This window comes from Vipera ursinii (genome assembly GCF_947247035.1).
Source record: "Vipera ursinii genome assembly, chromosome: 14".
NCBI classification, from domain to species: Eukaryota; Metazoa; Chordata; class Lepidosauria; order Squamata; family Viperidae; genus Vipera; species Vipera ursinii.
Genome location: NC_139527.1, coordinates 8,514,316 through 8,535,072, shown reverse-complemented (window position 1 = coordinate 8,535,072; position 20,757 = coordinate 8,514,316). Strand labels below are relative to the sequence as shown.

General features: G+C 44.8%; 1 protein-coding gene across 1 annotated transcript in view; it reads right to left on the bottom strand.

The window, feature by feature from the left end:
- LOC310646625 (transmembrane protein 132D-like) overlaps positions 1–20,757 on the bottom strand; it is a gene marked incomplete at both ends in the record, with an annotated part of 241,456 nt that overhangs the window by 21,490 nt on the left and 199,209 nt on the right. Inside the window, one exon of the mRNA XM_083373227.1 lies at positions 14,376–14,519. Coding sequence (XP_083229353.1) covers positions 14,376–14,519 — 144 coding nt within the window. The remainder of the gene's footprint in view (positions 1–14,375; positions 14,520–20,757) is intronic.

Here is a 20,757-nt window from a genome sequence, read left to right as displayed (position 1 = left end):
TATTCTATATTTTCTCTATTCTATTCTATTCTATTCCATATTTTCTCTATTCTATTCTATTCTATTCTATTCTATTCTATTCTATTCTATTCTGTTCTGTTCTGTTCTGTTCTGTTCTGTTCTGTTCTATTCTATTCTATTCTATTCCATATTTTCTCTATTCTATTCTACAGTATTCTATTCCATATTTTCTATTCTATTCTATTCTATTCTATTCTATTCTATTCTATTCTATTCTATTCTATTCTATTCTATTCTATTCTATTCTTTCTCCAGAACTTCATCCCATTCCATAACCTCAATTTTCCAACTTGGCCTTCATTCATTTATAATAATTCCACATGTCAATCTTGATTCTTGGGACCTGACTTTATTCTCTTCATCCAAGCCTCTTTCTGGGAAGACTCTGAGAGGGCAAAATACCCTCTCCATTTGCTGCTGCTACTATTATATCTATAACTATATCATTTATATCTCTCTATCTCTATATTTTAGCAGAATAACAAAATAACAGAGTTGGAAGGGACCTTGGAGGTCTTCTAGACCAACCCCCTGCTCAGGCAGGAAGCCCTAGACCATTTCAGACAAATGATTGTCCAATCTCTTCTTAAAAACGTCCAGTGATGGAGCACCCAAATATCATAATTTATGTTATTGTGCCCAGATAATTCTAGAACCTAGAGTAATAGGGTTGGAAGGGACCTTGGAGGTCATCTAGTCCAACCCCCTGCTCAAGCAGGAGACCCCATACCATTTCAGACAAGTGGTTGTCCGATTTTTTCTTAAAAACCTCCAGTGTTGGAGCACCCACAGCTTCTGGAGGGAAGCTGTTCCTCCAAATATTTTCATTTAAAAAAAAAGATTTTATTTGGGTATTTTCTGACCATATGGCTTTAATAAAAGTTACTTGATGTGACTTGACAGCAGGATATTGTCCTACTGGTGCTTTTCAGCAGCTGGCATCTGTTGCTCCTTTTTTGTGATTGAGAAGGTTGAGGAAACATAGCCATCATGTCTCCTAGCCACCCACAGCCAGCTTTCTGTGTCTCTGCCCATCTGCTCTGAAAACTGAATAAATTCATGGCCATCATCCGAGCCAATTAGAGGGAATTCCATACCTTCAACTTATTTATTTTTTTAATTTTTAAATTTTTAATTCCATTTATATCCCGCCCTTCTCCAAAGACTCAGGGCGGCTTTACAAACTTAGCAGTAGCCTTCATTCTATGTATATGCCTGCTTATTAGGGCTTTCACACACACCCCAAGCGGCATTATTACAAAGTCAGCTTAATTGCCCCCAACAATCTGGGTCCTCATTTTACCTACCTCGGAAGGATGGAAGGCTGAGTCAACCTTGAGCCTGGTGGGACTCGAACCTGCACTAATTGCAGGCAGCTGGTGTTACTTAAGGAGGCATTAGCCCACTCTTCCACCAACTTCATACTAGGTGAACAAGATTTCCTTTCATTGATCCTGAATCCCCCACCACCACCCGTGTCCCCCCCACACACCCGTTCCAAAAGAAAGTGCAAATTCATAAATTTGCTGTGGTGACTTAGGTGGCTGAACAAGCCAGCCCAGAGATTCATTGCTATGGGTAGACATTTTGGTGAACATCAGAATTAGAATAAAAGAGTTGGAAGGGACCTTGGAGGTCATCTAGTCCAACCCCCCACCCAAGCAGGAGACCCTACACCATTTCTGACAGATGGCAGTCCAGTCTCTTCTTGAAAGCCTCCAGTGATACAGCTGTTCCATTGTTCTCTCTGTCAGAAAATTTCTCCTTATTTCTAGGTTGGATCTCCTTGGTCAGTTTCCATCTGTTATTCCTTGTCTAGCCTTCAGGGGATTTGGAAAATAGGTTGACCCCCTCCTCTTTGTGGCAGCCCCTCATATATTGGAAGACTGCTATCAGGTCTCCCCTGGTCCTTCTCGTCACTAGACTAAAAAAGGTAAAGGTTCCCCTGCACATGCATGCTAGTCGTTTCCAACTCATCTCCGTTTCAAAGCCGAAGAAGCCAGTGCTTGTCCGAGGACGTCTCCGTGGTCATGTGGCCGGCATGACTAGACGCCAAAGGTGCACGGAACGCTGTTATCTTCCCACTGTAGTGGTCCCTATTTTTCTACTTGCATTTTTACAGTACATGCTTTCGAACTGCTAGGTTGGCAGAAGCTGGGACAAGTAACAGGCGCTCACTCTGCTACGCGGCACTCGGGATTCAACCCGCCAAACTGCCAACCTTCTGATCAACAAGCTCAGCGTCCCAACCCACTGAGCCACTGCGTCACTAGACTAGCCATGCCCATTTCCTGCAACCGTTCTTTATAGGTTTTAGCCTCCAACTGGTTGTATGTCAGTATGCTTCCTTTTAAATATTTTTCCTTTCTCAGCATTGTAGTTTCCATCCACTCTGCCCGATGGTCCACTCGAATGATATATGAAGCAGCAGATGTAAATGGACAAAATTCTGGGCAAGCGTTCAGTCTGAGCCATTAATCCTCAAATACCTCTGGAATGGATGCTCCTGATCAAGGATTGCGTTATTATCTCCAAGTGAAGATGGGACTTAATGAGTGACCATTAGTGTTTGGGTTTTTTTTTTAATTCCTTTTAGGAGAATCTACTCTCGTTCTCTCCCTGGCTTCCTGTGGATAGATCCCAGAAATACTTCCACTAGAAATAGTTCTAGTTTGGCTTGCATTTTTATTAACGGTACATTTTCCTACTGTCCGTGGCCAACATGTCTGGAAGGCAGACATTGCAGGGGCTTCACTGGCAGTTTGCGGGACTATCAAGGCCGACTCCCATCCATACAGCTCGAGTTTGAGGGTTGCTAACTTATTATGGGCAATTATGTTGATTGAGTCTATTTCCAGCCTAAGCAACGGGGCACCTAGGTGGCTTGGAAGCAGGTGGGAGACAGGCTGTTGCAAAATCAGCCAATGTGGTTGATGGGGAGAAACAGGCCTTTGAGCGACATGGAAAAGCAGTCGGCAGATTCCAGATAATGACCATCCGTGTGAGCAAAACACATCTCTGAACCATCGGAGAGCAGATGATCAAAGCCACTTTTGGTTACCAATGTTCTGATCTCAGCTATAGCCTTCAACTAGTTCTACAAAACGGGACGCGGTGGCTCAGTGGGTTAGGACGCTGAGCCTGTCGATCAGAAGGTTGGCAGTTTGGCGGGTCGAATCCCGAGTGCCACGTAGCAGAGTGAGCGCCTGGTACTCGTCCCAGCTTCTGCCCACCTAGCAGTTGGAAAGCACGTAAAAACGCAAGTAGAAAAATAGGGACCACTCCGGTGGGAAGGTAACAGCGTTCCGTGCGCCTTTGGCGTCTAGTCATGCCGGCCACATGACCACGGAGACGTCCTCGGACAAGCGCTGGCTCTTCGGCTTTGAAACGGAGATGAGCACCGGCCTCTAGAGTCGGAAACGACTAGCACGCATGTGCGGGGGAACCTTTACCTAGTTCTACAAAAGAGGCCAACGCATCATAAATAGTTTCTTTTCTTTATTTACTGTTTTAATGTTTCATAGGGTATCTTAATCAATGTCAGTCACCTAGAGTTACCTTTAGCAAGATGGGCAGCATACAAATTTAATACATAAATAAACTACCCTTTCTAGCAGAATCAAGCTTTTGGGGTGCTGTGAATTGTAGCACAGTATACCGGCGTTAGGATCATACATTCTGCCCTTTTGCTAATACTGATCTTCCCCAAAAGATGGAAATCAGTTCAAAAGGATACCTCTGCAGGGATCCATCAGTCAAATTAGGTGTAAAATGGTGGGTGGGATAGAATAGTTGGAAGGGAAGTTGGAAGGGACCTTGTGGGTCATCTAGTCCAACCCCCCCAACCAAGCAGGATACTCTACACCATTTCTGACAGGTGGCCGTCCAGTCTCTTCTTGAAAGCTTCCAGTGATGAAGCTCCCACAACCTCTGAAGGCAACTTCTGTTCCATCGGCTGATTGTTCTCACAGTCTGAAAATTTCTCCTTATTTCCAGGTTGAATCTCTCGATCAGTTTCCATCCGTTATTCCTTGTCCAGCCTTCAGGTGCTTGGGAAAATAGGTTGATTCCCCCTCCTCTCTGTGACAGCCCCTCAAATATTGGAGCACTGCTGTCATGTCTCCCCTTCTCGTCCAGATTTAAAACATACATGATTCTGGGTGGCTTGCAATAGAATAGATTTTAAAAAGATTAAATACAATGCATCCTATAAAATAAGACGCGTAGCAGCTGAGCATCACAAAATAACCATCAACAAAAGTGGTAGATGGGATCTATCAGAAAATCGTGGTGGCGCAGTGATTAGAGTGCAGCATTGCAGGCTAATTGTGTTGACTGCCAGCAGCTCAATTCTCACAGGCTCAAGCTCAACTCAGCCTTCCATCCTTCCAAGGTCGGTAAAATGAGGGCCCAGATTGTTGGGGGCAGGATGCTGACTCTGTGAACCACTTAGAGAAGGCTGTAAAGCACTGTGAAGCAGTATATCTTCCTTCCTTCCTTCCTTCCTTCCTTCCTTCCTTCCTTCCTTCCTTCCTTCCTTCTTTCCTTCCTTCCTTCCTTCCTTCCTTCCTTCCTTCCTTCCTTCCTTCCTTCCCCAGTGGTTAGAATGCAGTATTGCAGGCAAACTCACCAGGCTGACCTGGACTGACAGGCATTTTAATTAATTATATTTACAATTTTTAATTTATTTTTAGTTTTTAATTTTAATTTATTGCACAGATGATTTTAATTTTATTTTTATCTTAATTTCTGTACTTATTATATGTTTTGTTGTTAGCCGCCCTGAGTCCTTCGGGAGATAGGGCGGGATATAAATCCCATCAATAAATAAATAAATAAACTCTGCTGACTGCCAGCAGTTCGATCCTGTTGACTCAAATTGTTGGGGACAACATGCTGACTCTCTAAACCACTTAGAGAAGGCTGGAAAGCACTGTGAAGCAGTCTATAAGTCTAAGCACTAGTGCCGGGGTAGGCAACCTCGGCTCTTTTATGACTCATGGACTTCAACTCCCAGAATTCCTGAGTCAGCTGACTCAGGAATTCTGGGAGTTGAAGTCCATGAGTCATAAAAGAGCCGAGGTTGCTTACCCTTGCACTTGTGCTATTGCTAAAACTGAAGTTTTTAGGATCTCGCATAAGGCCAGCAGGGTCCAACCTAATCTCATTGGGTTGGTATTCCACACCAGAAGAAAACTTCTTTCAATCTTCCATTGGGACTAAGTAGCTAAAGTAGACACGGCAACTGTTGTCTTTCTAAAGGGACCTGGGATGAACCCCAAACTCCACAGCCAATCACTCACTCTCCTGGCCAAAAAAAAAAAGTCTAATTAGAAGAACAAAGAACAAAGCCGGTGTAATTTTGTGCCTCGTCTTGTTTTCTTTCTCTTTGACAGATGCGTAGGCAGAGCGCGAGGCACATTTCACAAACAACTCAAGGTGGCAATATTTTTTTCCCCTACAGCCTTGGGATGATGTGCCAGACAAAGCCTTACATCATCTGAAGCAGGATCTTTGGTGGGGTATTTAAAAAAAAAGTGATTTGTAAATGGCCACTGCAAACTTGCTTTTCTAAGTGGTGAAGCAGGAAATAGCCTAAGATCAATACCTGGGAAGATACTGGAAAAGATAATAATAACAATTAAATAAAAAACAGATCTGTAAACATCTAGAAAGAAATGAAGTTACAACTAAAAGCCAGCACTGGTTTGTTAAAAACCAATCACGCCAAACCAATCTTGTTCCATTCTTTGACAAAGTGACTAAATTAGTAGACCAGTGAAAAACTGTGGACATAGTATACTCAGACTTAGAAGGAGAACTCATCATATTTGCACATGATACTAAGCTGGCAGGAATAGCCGACATCCCAGAAGATAAGTTCAGCATCCAAAAAGATCTTAACAGACTTGAACAATGGGCCCTATCCAACAACATGACACTTAATGTGGAGAAAAGCAAGGTTTTACACCTGGGCAGGAAGAACCAAAGGTACAAGTGCAAGTTAGGCAAAACCTGGTTCAAAAGCAGCGACTGTCAGAGGGACCTTGGAGATCTAGTGGACGATCACTTGACCATGAGCCAGCCGTGTGCAGCAGCAGACAAAAAAGCTAATACAATCCTGGGTGGTATAAACAGAGGCATGGAATCAAGATCACGCAAAGTATTAGTACCGCTCTATAAAACCCTAGTAAGGCCACACCTGGAATCCCCGCAGACAATTTTGGTCACCATATCATAAAAAAAGATGTTGAGAGTTTGGAAAAAGTGCAAAGAAAAGCAATTAAGATGATTAAAGGCCTGGAGACTAAAACATATGAAGAACGGCTGCAGGACTTGGGTTTGGCTAGTCTAGAGAAAAGAAGAAATAGGGGAGACATGATAGCAGTATTCCAGTATCTGAGGGGCTGCCACAAAGAAGAGGGAGTCAAGCTATTGTCCAAAGCACCTGAAGGCAGGACAAGAAGCAACGGATGGAAACTAATCAAGGAAAGAAGCAACCTGGAATTAAGGAGAAACTTCCTAACAGTGAGGACAATTAACCAGTGGAACAACTTGCCTCCAGAACTTTGTAGGTGCTTCATCATTGGAGGTTTTTAAGAACAGATTGGACAGTCACTTCTCTGAAATGATATAGGGTCTCCTGCTTGAGCGGAGGGGGGGGGGTTGGACTAGAAGACCTCTGAGGTCCCTTCCAGCTCTTTTCTGATTGACTGATACTTAAGCGCGCCTGTTAAAAATCGACGTAAGATCTAAATACAGCAAGAGACACCTCTAAGTCGAACAATCCTGAAAGTAGCTGCCGTATTAAATGCCAAAAACTGTAGCGTTAGAACAAACTTTGGCTACTGCTCAGGAGGTCAGGGAAGATCTAAAAAGAGATAAATATTCTGGACTATTGTGGCTATTGATTAGAAAGAGCGATATTAGATCTGCTCACCAGGCTGCCTAAAAAAGCCAGTTCAGGAACAAGGCAGAACTGGGGCTCTGCGTATTTTTTTTCCGAGGACAAAAATATTCTGGCATGGGAAAATGTTTCCATATTTACTTTATGTAAGGACAGAGCATTGAGTGGGAAGTGTGAAAGCTCTCCTTAGGCATAAAACGTTGGCTAAAGTAACTAGATTATGGCTGTGAGAGCTGGACCAGGAGGAAGACTCGGCGCCGAAAAATGGATGCTTTCGAACTGCGGTGTTGGAAAAGGAACTCAACCCTGAATGTTCTTTGGAAGGACAGATCCTGAAGATGGAGCTCAAATATTTTGGCCACCCAATGAGAAGAGAGGATTCCTTGGAAAAAGACCCTGAAGTCTAGAATTGAATAGACCTTGGAGCCGCCTACTCAAGCAGGAGAACCTACACCGTCTCAGACAGGTAAATGTTCACTCTCCTCTTAAAAACCTCCAGGGATGGAGCGCCCACGATTTCTGGAGGCAAGCTGTTCCACTGGTTAATTGTCCTCACTGTCAGGAAGTTTCTCCTTAGTTCCAGGTTGCTTCTCTCTTTGGTCAGTTTCCAACCATTGTTTCTCGTCCTTGCCTCTGGTGCTTTGGAGAACAAGCTGACCCCCCCTCCTCCTCTGATCATCTTAGTTGTTCTTCTCTGAATTTTTTCCACACTCTCAACATCTTTTTTTGTGATATGGTGACCAAAACTGGCTGCAGGATTCCAGGTGTGATGTTGGGAAAGATGGAAGGCAAAGGGAGAAGGGGATGGCAGAGGAGGAGATGGTTACATGAATCTGGGCAAAGTCTGAGAGACAGTGGAGAACCGGGGGGGAGGGGGGCTGGCGTGGACCAGGGGTTCATGAAGAGTTGGAGACAGTGACCGAACAACAAGTAACTAGTTGTCTATGGAGATTCTCAGTCAATCCAGGTCATGGTTACCCCAAAGGTGCTTTTTCAGGAGGCAACTGGACTGTCTTGTTTTTATTTGAAGACGTTTCGCTTCTCATCCAAGATGCTTCTTCAGCTCTAACTGGACTGTGGGAAATGGAAGGATTTATATTCCTTGTAGAAAGCTGGTCATTTGCATTTTCATTCTTTAAGAAAGTCATTGAGAGCATTTGGAGGTTCACCTGTGTCTCCCAAATGGCCCCCAATGACTCTCTAAAACAGGGGTGTCAAACTCAATTTCATTGAGGGCCGCATCAGCATTGCGGTTGCCCTCAGGGGGCCGGGTGGGTATGGCCAGGGTGGGCGTGGCCTACTGGGTGGGTGTGGCTAGAGTGCGTATGGCCTACTGGGTGGCCTACTCCCAATCAAATCCACCTCATCCAACGAAGGACTTGAGTACAAATCCCTCTGGATTTTAGGATCGAAGATCCATGCTTCAACTCCAGCAAGGATGAATGAGGTCAAAGGTTAAGAAGGTAGGATCCCAAAGTTTAGTTCTCAGTCCACACCTTCCTTCCATACCGGCCCATAATTATGCTGTAAGATCAAGGCAGGCAGCGGTACGAATACTGGCAGCCAATCCCTACCCATCAAACAAGACCCAAAGAATCTTAGTCTTACCCACGACGTCAGCTCTGCCTCTTTTGCTAGCTCCGTGGTGGCCAACCTATGGCACGGGTGCCACAGGTGGCACACAGAGCCCTCTCTGTGGGCACGCGCACTGTCGCCCCAGTCCTAGGCCTTCAGCTGGGTTTTATAAAACCTTTTCGCTTTAGGCCTCCAACGCTGTGCACACAAAAAAAAGGTTCAATCAATCAATCAATTTCAACTTCTCGCGGGGAAAAAAAAAGATCTCGGAAAGTTGAACTTGATTGATTGAACTTTTTAGTCCCACCCAGTCTGCCGTTACCACCGCAGCCACACCCACCCAATGGGCCACGCCCACCCAATTGGCCACACCCAACCAATTGGTCACAGCCACCCAATTCGTCACAGCCACCCAATGAGCCACGCCCACCCAATGGACCATACCCACCCAATTGGTCACACCCACTCAATGAGCCACACCCACCCAATTGGCCATACCCAACCAATTGGTCACATCCACCCAATGAGCCACGCCCACCCAATGGGCCACACCCAACCAATTGGTCACACCCACCCAATGAGCCACACCCACCCAATGGGCCATACCCAACCTATTGGTCACACCCACCCAATGGGCCACACCCACCCAGCACCCGACGATACATAAGTGGGTTTTGGGTTGCAGTTTGGGCACTCGGTCTATAAAAGGTTCGCCATCACTGTGCTAGGTCATTAGACCATCTCTCTGAAGTCTTGCAAAGGCATTCTTTCTTAAAAGCCTTACTTTCCCCTCTTCAAAAACAGCATTTGGTTATTTGGTTCCCCTCGTCAAGACCTTCTCCTCTGCCCCCAAGTTACACATCCAACTGGCCTAGAATAAATTGGGGAGCTGTCTCTTATTCTTCTTTTTCCCCACTCCCTCTCTTGATTGTACACAAGATAAGGAAGCCTGTCCCCCCAAAAGGGGTGTTTAGTTTTCATACAATTTTAAACAGGCTTTATCTAGTCTGAGTAGCTCTGTCTGTACTTTGCTTGGCCCAAGGGATTCTTCAACAGATGAGATTCCCTTGCTCCTCTTCCCCTTCCCCCCTTCTCCTCCTCACACCTTCGGCTTCTGAATTTCATATCTGGTATTAAATCCCTTCTCCCTTCCATGATATATCTTGATGTCAACGCTGCCTTCTATTATAACATTCTCTCCTCCAATCTTCAATTTCCTCTATTATTCATATTTTATCCAGTAATAACATCTAGGTAGAGGAGGCAGGGACTGCCACTTCATATTTATGAACTGAAACACACGAAGTCCTTATTACTGGATGCTTATGGAAGTCCATGAACAGTAATGCAACAGGGAGAAGGAGAGAGGGTTGATTCTCCTTTGTGCACTGTGGTTTCTTCCAATACTCAACTCAGCTAGGCAGCGCTAGCAGACCTGGAGACGAATCAGGGCTGTGAGCAACAAGGCAGACAAACCCTTTACTCCAGGGAATGTTTGGTTTCCAAACAACAACAGAAGGCTTCCTTCAAGACAGCCCTGGGGTTGGAAAACAGAGAAGAAAGCAAGACTCACTGGCTGCATTCAGAATCAGAATAGTGCTGGAAGGGACCTTGGAGGTCTTCTAGTCCAGCCCCCTGCTCAAGCAGGAGACCCTATACCATTTCAATCAATCAATCAATCAATCAATCAATCAATCAATCAATCAATCAATCAGAATAGAGCTGGAAGGAGCCTTGGAGGTCTTTTGGTCCAGCTCCCTGCTCAAGTAGGAAACCCTATACCAGACATGTCAAACACAAGGATTCGGCCTGCGAAGTGGTTTCATGCAGCCCGCGAAGACATCCTGGAAACAGTGAGGGAACGGCCCCCACTGCCTTGGCCCTGGCCCAGAGACCCTCCTTCTGCCAGAGACCCTCAGATCTGTCCCACTCCTGCCCAGGCCCCCATAGGCACCCTTGATGCGAACAATGTAGAGCTGGCCACGCCCACCCAGTAGGCCATACGCACTCTAGCCATGCCCACCCAGTAGGCCATGCCCACCCTGGCCATACCCACCTGGCCCCCTGAGGGCAACCGCAATGCTGATACGGCCCTCAATGAAATTGAGTTTGACACCCCTGCCCTATACCATTTCAATCAATCAATCAATCAATCAATCAATCAGAATAGAGCTGGAAGGAGCCTTGGAGGTCTTCTGGTCCAGCTCCCTGCTCAAGTAGGAAACCCTATACTATGGGGTTGTCCAATATCTTCTTTAAAACGTCTAGCGTTGGAGCATTCACAACTTCTGGAGGCAGGTTGTTCCACTGATTAATTGTTCTAACTTTCGGGAAATTTCTCCTTAGTTCTAGATTGCTTCTCTGCTTGATTAGTTTCCATCTGTTGTTTCTTGTCCTGATTTCAGGTGCTTTGGAGAATAGCTTGACTCCCTCTTCTTTGTGGAGCCCCTCAAATATTGGAAGACTGCTATCATGTCACCCCCTAGTCCTTCTCTTTGTTAGACTAACAGAATAACCCTATACCATTTTCAGACAAAGGGTTGTCCAATCTCTTCTTAAAAACCTCCAGTGTTGGAGCATTCACAACTTCTGAAGGCAATTTGTCGGCGCCCAACATGAGATGAAATGTATGAAATACTAAATGTATTAAATAAATATATTACAGACAGGTGAGACACAGCTACTATTGGGATGGCACAGCTGTTCCCCACCCAAGAATTCTTCATAAGCAGATGTGAATGCTTTAGCTGTACTGACTTCTGTTGAATAAAAACGCACTATGCTCCATAAATGGTGGGGACGGTAGGGAGATGCATAGTGAGGCAGGTGACCCACCCCCATTCTCCAAACTTCTAAATTTCAGATCTTGCACCCTTGTCCGTTTACAATTCTCCGTAGCAATTTCATAGATTTTCATCGATTAATTGCACCCAATCTGAAGTCCCCCTACTCAATGTAAACCAAAGTTTTGGAAATTGGCAGTTCTAGTGCCTTCTCCGTCCAAACTGCAAGGGAGAAGAATTCTCAGTGTAGACAAAGGTGGCTGATGTTTTCCTGCCGTATTATGGAATGTTGCTGCACATTAATAACAGAGTTATGCGAATCTTATGAATCAGTGAGACAGCTGGGGGCGGGGGGAAGGAAGATGAGTGCTACAGGGGGAGGAAAGATTCAGATCTTTCTTTACTCTTTGCTGGCCTCTAGTGGTGATCAGGACAATGGCAGCCCAGATATAGCAGCCTCCACAAGACAGCTTAGAGTTGACAGCAGCGAGCTCTATAAATAATGTAGCCTTCGTAGAGCAGGTGGTAGACAGTCCTTTGACAATCACAGTCAAGAACTGAGACTGTGAGGACATTCAGAAAATAGAAGTTGGTTGGAGAGAGTGTAAATAAAATGTTCAGAAGCTCCACTGAAATAGAATTGCAAGGGTCAATTCTAAATCAGGAAGCAGAAGTTAGGGCTGGGTCTCACTATGTTCACTTTTGAGCAAATATCGCTCTTCAAGGATGTCCTCAAGGAGACCACTTCTAGGCTTATCTCAGGGACTTCCTTGACCCAGGTTTTTTTTCTTCTCTGTCCATTCTGGCACGGCTTAAGGTCCTAACTCAGGGGTCTTCAAACTTGGCCCTTTTATGACTTGTGGACTTCAACTCCCAGAATTCCTCAGCCAGGCACACTGGCTGAGGAATTCTGGGAGTTGAAGTCCACAAGTCATAAAAGGGCCAAGTTTGAAGATCCCTGTCCTAACTGTTCTGAAATCAGAGGGGTTGGAGAAGCAGACCGTCTCTTCTTTGAAATATGCTGTCCTCTTGCAGTACTTCATGGTTCCTTCCTTCCTTTGCAGAGGAGATTCACTTAATGGCCACTTTGATTAGCCCTGCGAATGCTGGTCACCACTGTGGCCGTAAGCCAAGGACTATCTGTGAATGTATACAGATGAGGCCAATAGTACCTTCAGGGGAACGGAGATGTCTTTTGGGAAAACAACTCAACTGATCTTCTCTTGTTCATTCCCCAAAGCCAACTCTTCATTCATTCTTCCAGAAGGCCAGAAAGGTCATGAAGTTATCTATTTCCCAGGAGGAGTACTGCATGATCATTTTCTCTGTGAGGAAACCGACCACCTCTCTTTCCTTGCTGGCTCCTGAGATCTAAGGTGATCCTCCGATCTCAGAGTCACGAATTGGCTGTCGTTGGTAAGCCTGGCTCCATCAAAAGCTCCAGACAATTCCAGCAGCCATCAGCTTCAGAAACCTCCAGTTAGGTGAGATGTCAAGAGACGGTAGCCAACTGGCAATACTGCCAAAAAGGCCATTAGAAGGTGCTCCACCCCTCACTTCCCTGGAACGGTCCAAGCTGGAAATATTCATCTAATGAAAATGAGAATCGCCATTTCTTCCCTCTCTGCTTGCTTGCGATGCTCCTGTGTCAACACTGCTAACAATGGATGTTTTTGCTTTGACAATGTATGGAGATGCAACCATTTTCCTTCTTATGTTTTACTCTTAGAATTAGAGTTAGAATTAGATGAAACTGGGGGGAAGGAGGAGGAATGTGCATGGAAGTTTAGTTAGACATAACAGAACTGTAACTAGTATGAGAACCAAAGTGTTTTTTTAAAAAAATAAGAGATGATAAGAATTGGCAGGCTGGAGAACTGGAGGGAGAGCCCGCACTTCAAACTAATTGGAGAATGTGATTTATGACTGTGAATTAGAGGAGGGAATTGTGCTTTGATACTATGTGCTCAGGGGAGGGGAATTCACATTTTGGCTTTGACTATGTACGTGCCGAAGTTATGCTACTCGAATAAAGATTCTTTGAAGAGTTTCATCTGTCGGAACCATGACATTAAGCCGGTTGCATCTCCCTATGTTGTCAAAGCAAAAACATCCAATGTTTGCAGCATTGACACTAAGCTTTTCTCCACACAATACTGAGATGACACTGGCTTTGCAGACACAGACTGTGCCTCCAGAAAAGAACCAAACCACCAGGCTCTTGGCCCTTGACAGACTTAGAATTGGGTGCTTCTTCTCAAACTAGAGAAAAGGAACAATAATTGCCCCAGGCAAGTCACAAAGAGGAGGCTTCTGGGAGCATGTGGAGGAAGAAAGAGCAAGACTCTGGATATGAGTGAAGAGGCTCTCTTGCTATTTATCAATCAACCCAGCAGAAAGGATAAGAAGCTCTCAATATGTTCTTCAGTCAATACTGTTGAAAACTCCAGACACACATAGCAAAGTGGGGAGGAGGCACTTCAACCCGGAGCAAATAGCAATAAGAGACATTCAATGGGGTCCTTCAGCCACTTGAGGCTCAACGCTTGCATTTCTGTGAGGAGATGGATGCTCAAAGAACACCCAAGACTTACGAGATCTTCTTTATAAAGTCATGGCATAGGTTAAGCCTCACAACGGAGCCATCTCACTTCACAGTCCCAAGGAAGGAAGAACACAAGATCCAATTTTGAGATAGAGCTTCCCTTGGGATTATCAAGTGAAATGCCTTCCTGTTTCTACCGATGTGTTCCTTGAACCCTTATCGGGGCATCATTGGACACAAATAGGATGACAAGAAGGAATGATGGCGAAGAAGATCAAGGAGTCACCAAAGGACAACACTCAAACAAGTCAATACCGAGAAAAGATAAGGACACCTTTCTATTTTCTGGGCAGTCAGAAATTAAAATCAACCAAGTATGACTTTTAAGAGGGAGGTCAACATTATTAACATTTCCACCTGGATTTGCCTTCCCCACAAACTATAACGAGATAGCAAGGACTAGGCTTAAATGTTACCTGCATTGTTAAGAGGGCCAGGAGTTTATATGGATTGATTTTGAAAACTCATTAGTGCAAATACCTACCTTGATCACATCTTCATCTGAGGATCTGCACTCCACGGACTCTACAAGATCAGTCACTCTTCCATCTTCTTCCACCGAGACCACCTTAACAGGGACAGCCACCGTCTTCCCAGTAAGGATGGCGGTGTTTAAGATCTCTGCTTCCTGAAAGACAAAATGTATCAGTTGAAGGTTGATCTTCAAGCTTTCTATACGGAAAGAAGTGGGCAACCTGTAGCCCCCCCTATCTTCATGAGGACTTGGGAGTCTCCTTTGGGTTGTCTTCAAAGTGCCCTCTTATCATAAAAATTGACGGCAGGGATTTCCATGATTGGGGTTGGAAGGCAGCTTGAAATATATGGTATAAAAACAGATATCACTCTTAAAAAACACATAGACACAAATAAAACTTCCCAAACTAGGACTCCATATCATCTACTCCAGACATGTCAAACAGAAGATCTGGGGGACAGATCCAGCCCGCGAAGTAGTTTCATGCGGCCCGCGAAGCCATCCTGGAAACAGTGAGGGAACGGCCCCCACTGCCTTGGCCCTGGCCCAGAGACCCTCCTTCTGCCAGAGACCCCCAGATCTGTCCCACTCCTGCCCAGACCCCATAGGCACCCTTGATGCGAACGATGTAGAGCTGGCCACGCCCACCCAGTAGGCCATACGCACTCTAGCTACGCCCACCCAGTAGGCCACGCCCACCCTGGCCACACCCACCCGGCCCCTTGAGGGCAACCACAATGCTGATGCGGCCCTCAATGAAATTGAGTTTGACACTCCTGATCTACTCCAAGGGCTATAAACCAGGAGTCACAGTGACTAGAGTTATACACACACTAACCCTGTTAGATAGTCAGGAAAATAGTGGTTTGTGGCTTTTATCTGGGCTGCTGATTGTGTATTTATTACTATGTTGTGTCTTTAACTGTTGCTAGTTATCCAAGGTCATGTTGATAGAATAGAATAGAGTTGGAAGGGACCTTGGATGTCTTCTAGTCCGGCCTCCTGCTCAAATAGGAGAACCTATACCATTTCAGACAAGTGACTGTCTAGTCTCTTGGTAAAAACTTCCACAGCTTGGTGGCAAGCTGTTCCACTGGTTAATTGTCCTCACTGTCAGGAACTTTCTCCTTAATTCCAGGTTGCTTCTCTCTTTGATTAATTTCCAACCGTTGTTTCTTGTCCTGCCCTCTGGTGGTTTGGAGAATAATTTGATCCCCTCTTCTTTGGGGCAGCCCCTCAAATACTGGAATACTGCTATCATGTCCCCCCTATTTCTTCTTTTCTTTAGACTAGCCCACAGGTCTGCAACCCACGGCTCTGGAGCCGCATGCGGCTCTTTCAGCTGTCTCCTGTGGCTCCCAGTCCTCTGCCATGTGCAGTCCCCCCCAAAAAAAGTGGGACTAAAAAAGTTCAACCAATCAATTCAAATATGCAGGGCAGGTGCATATCTCGCCTTGGCTCCACTCTTCAGTCAAACTCTGTTCTGCGCATGCGCGCATCTATGCGCATGTGTACATATTTTTTGCGGCTCCCAGTTTTTCCTTTTGTGAGGGCTCTTTCACTGTTTCAGGTTGCTGACCCCTCGACTAGCCAAACCCAAGTCCTGCAGCTGTTCGTCATATGTTTTAGTCTCCAAACCTTGGATCATCTTCGTTGCTCTTCTCTGCACTTTTTTTCCCCCCAAAATCTCAACATCTTTTTTTGTGATATGGTGACCAAAATTGGTTGCAGTATTCCAGGTGTGGTCTCACTAGGGTTTTATAATGCGGTATGATAAGATAGGCAACCAGAGAAATAGAAACGAAGCTGTTCTAAAGCAAAACGTGTTATACTAGGTGTGCACACCCTTGTTTTAAATCTTAATATATTTGTGCCGTATCCCTTTCCCCTTTCAGTTGCTTTAAAAACTGATGAACTCAAAAACGTGCTTCACTTTTTGCCACGTGTTTCACATTCCTGGTAAAGATGGCTGAGGATTTGTTCTGATTTGATTTTCATAGACAAATGGTAGGAACTATGCAATTAATACTGATTTGTGCACCAATGTGATGAATCTTCAGGAACAGTCAAATCCACTGTGCGGTGGAGACTTAGTAGAAAAATAAGGTTACCAAAGAAAACACAATGGGTGGGACAAGGAAATCGTAGCATAAAGGGAGGATGTAAGATAGACACTTAGGCTAAAATTAACCCGGTTTTCAGAGTAGGAAATGGAAGCTGCAAAACAGCTGCCAGAGGAAATACCTAGCTTAACAGGAAAACTAGCTGAATTGAATAACAGGAAAGCCACACTAAACCGAAAAACAGGAAAGTTATCAATTGTTGTAAGAAGCCGTGAAATATCCCAGAACTCGAAAACAAGGTAACACAGCATGCTCAAAGTCCTATTAAATATTATTTGACACAACTTGCGTACATTATCTGCTAATTATAATGCCCATGTGATGTATGATTTAGTACGTAGCAGGAAATATGTAAAAGGAGGTCGGAAAGAGTGTAACCTCATAGTACCTCAGCCAATGGGGAATGAGGAGGGATATGGCAGCCGGTGAAGGAAATGTATAAAGAAAGGAATCGTTTGAGTCGGAACCAAGCTTATCAAAGCTTGGTTGTCTCCCTGTTTGTTGCAATAAACGAGGCCAGCTTGCCTCTGGTTACAAAGGAAAGTGGCCAGGAGCATATAACAATATGAAAAGTCGAATTATACAGGCTGTGTAGATTGTTGTCGTTAGCTGCGAAGTCGTGTCCGACCGATCGTGACCCTATGGACAATGTTCCTCCAGGCCTTCCTGTCCTCTACTGGAGTCCATTTAAGCTCACGCCTCCTGCTTCAGTGACTCCATCCAGCCACCTCATTCTCTGTCGTCCCCTTCTTCTATTGCCCTCAATCTTTCCCAGCATTAGGCTCTTCTCCAGTGAGTCCTTCCTTCTCATGAGGTGGCCAAAGTATTTGTCAGGACTTCTTGTCATCTTCTTGTCATCTTCTTGTCATCTTCGGGAGATGACAGAATCCATGGGATATGTTTGAAACATTCCATTTATGAATATGATATAAATGGATTCTGACAGTATTTGAGTTTTAGCTTCGGGATCTGGCCTTCTAAAGAGCACTCAGGGTTGATCTCCTCTAGGACTGACTGGTTTGATCACCTTGCAGTCCAAGGGACTCGCAGGAGTCTTCTCCAGCACCAGAGTTCAAAGGCTTCAATTCTTCGGCGCTCAGCCTTTCTTATGGTCCAACTTTCACTGCCATACATTGCAACTGGGAAGACCATAGCCGTGACTATACGCACTTTTGTTGACAGGGTGATGTCTCTGCTTTTTAGTGTGCTGTCTAGATTTGCCATGGCTTTCCTCCCCAGGAGCAAGCGTCTTTTAATTTCTTGGCTACAGTCCCCATCTGCAGTGATCTTGGAGCCCAGGAAATTAAAATCTGTCACTACCTCCATTTCTTCCCCATCTATTTGCCAGGAATTGAGAGGGCCGGATGCCATGATCTTGGTTTTCTTAATGTTTAGTTTCAACCCAAGTTTTGCACTCTCCTTCTTCACCTGCAACACAAGGCTCTTTAGGTCTTCTTCACTTTCTGTGTAGATTAGTTCCGCCTATAAACGCCTCCAAAGTACCCAAACACTGATATATATAAACAAAGAAATAATTTGAGTCCCTCATCTTAACTTTTGTTGTTGTTTTTTTTCCAACTTGACTTAAAGAAAGGGATGGAGAAGAGGAGAAGAAGAAAGAGAAAGCAAACTCACTTCCTTGAATATTTTACTCCGTACTTATTCAGAACCGCCAGGCCTTCGAAGACAGAAAAAAAAGAAGAAGAAGGAAAAAAAAGCTAAGACACCACATGTAGATCTTGATTTTATTTGATTTTGGTGAATGGAGGTTTCAGTCCCTGGAAATCCTCATGCCTTAATTTCTCATCTAAATTGCTTCCACTTCATGGTTTTCAAGTTTGACCTGATTTTACTAGCGGAAGAGAACATTACATAAAGGGTGGAGAAGGATGTAGCTGACTTTTCCTATCTTGCATTAGTCTATATCAGTTTTTCTAATCTAACAAGACATGGAGAAAAAAGGTGGGTTCTCTAAGATACTTTAAAGGAACAGAGATCCTTTATACTACTTCAAAAGCAAGCTTTCAGAGAGATACAAAACAAATCCTCTTTTTTTTTGTTTTAGCCTGCTCTGGGATTTGCTTTTTTGCAGAAATGTGATAGGCTTTACCTCTTAAGTAAACATGCAGAGATTTGCTGAATTAAATAGCAATAGCAATTAGACTTATATATACCGCTTCACAGTCCTCTCTAAGCGGTTTACAGAGTCAGCATTTTGCCCCCCAACAATCTGGGTCCTCATTTTACTGACGTCAGAAGGATGGAAAGCTGAGTCAATCTTGAGCCAGTCAGGATCGAACTGCCAACAGCCAGCAGTCAGCAGTGGGTTAGGACGCTGAGCCTGTCGTTCAGAAGGTCGGCAGTTTGGCGGGTCGAATCCCGAGTGCTGCATAACAGAGTGAGCACCTCTTACTCGTCCCAGCTTCTGCCAACCTAGCAGTTCGAAAGCACGTAAAAATGCAAGTAGAAAAATAGGGACCACTACAGTGGGAAGGTAACAGCGTTCCGTGCGCCTTTGGCGTCTAGTCATGCTGGCCACATGACCACGGAGACGTTTTCGGCTTTGAAATGGAGATGAGCACTGGCCCCTAGAGTCGGAAACGACTAGCACGCATGTGCGGGGGAACCTTTACCTTTACCTTTACCTTTATGGCATTCTAACCACTGCGCCACCATGACTAAATAGCAAGAAAGTCTTCAAAATAAACTGGATGTTAATGAATGTGTTAAAAAGTCCAAAACTGAACAAACAAGCTCAATGTGTATAGACACGGGAAGGAAAAATTATGGACATTTCAAGACATTTCAAGCCTTGGTGGAGCAGTGGGCTAATGCCTCCTTAAGTAACACCAGCTGCCTGCAATTAGTGCAGGTTCGAGTCCCACCAGGCTCAAGGTTGACTCAGCCTTCCATCCTTCCGAGGTAGGTAAAATGAGGACCCAGATTGTTGGGGGCAATAAGCTGACTTTGTAATAATGCCGCTGGGGGCCCCCCCCCGAAAGCCCTAATAAGCAGGCATATACATAGAATGAAGGCTATTGCTAAGCACATTGATTTGTGCTTTAAATTGTAAGCCGCCCTGAGTCTTCGGAGAAGGGCGGGATATAAATGGGAATTTTTAAAAAAAATTGTTTTTACAATGTTATTGTTAGGATTACGGTACCAATGTTTGTGATCCGTTTGGAAGCCGGGATGGTTACTATGCACAGTAGAGTTTAGGCTGCAGTGTAATCTGGAAAGAGATTGTTAGCAAACCTCACGCCCTTAATTTTAGCTTTCAATTTTTGTTTTCATCAACTGAGATAGGGAGAACTTGAGGTACCAATAAAGGATAATATTTGTAGCTCAGGGTTTAAATGAGGGGTCCTTGGTGCTCTCTGTAGTTTGGTTGTTTTCTTGCAGATGTTTCATCACCCAACTATGTAACATAATCAGAATTAGAAGGGAGAGGGGTTTGTGGAGAGGAGAAGGAGGAGGAGGAGGAGGAGGAGGAGGAGGAGGAGGAGGAGGACTGTGCGATCCTTAATGCTCTCTGAGCTTGCTTGTTTTCTTGCAGATGTTTTATTACCCAACTAGGTAACATAATCAGAACTAGAAGGGAGAGGGGTTTGTGGAGAGGAGGATGAAGAGGAGGAGGAGGAGGAGAAGAAGAAGAACTGTGGGGTCCTTGGTGCTCTCTGATCTTGGTGGTTTTCTTGCAGACGTTTCATGACCCAACTAGGTGACATCATCAGGGCTGGAAGGGAGGGGAGTTTGCGAGGAGGAGGGGGAGGAGGATTCTGGGGTCCTTGGCACTCTCTGAGCTTGGTGGTTTCCTTGCTGATGTTTCATCACCCAACTACGTAACATAATCAGAATTAGAAGGGAGAGGAGGAGGAGGAGCAGGAGCAGGAGGATGTTCAATGGGTTTGGTCGTTTTCTTGCAGACATTTCATTACCCAAACTAGGTAACATCATCAGTGGTAGAATTTGATTTTTTTTTAAAAAAAGTGGCTATGAGTGAAATTGAGTCTGACTGTATCGTCCATCTCTCATAGTAAGACAGAGGCCTACAATGCCATTATGAAATGAGAGGAAACTTTGCCACGTTTTCATGTGTACTACCCCCCCCCCCCAAAAAAGGGAAGAGAAGGAAAGAGGGGGAAGGAAAAAGGAGGAAGGAGAATGGAAGAAGGGGGAAAGAAAGGGATCGCCAAGCTGGTTTCATAAAAGCAGACTCAAACCCTTGCACTGGAAAGGCAACCCAGTCTGAATCTGCTCGACACACG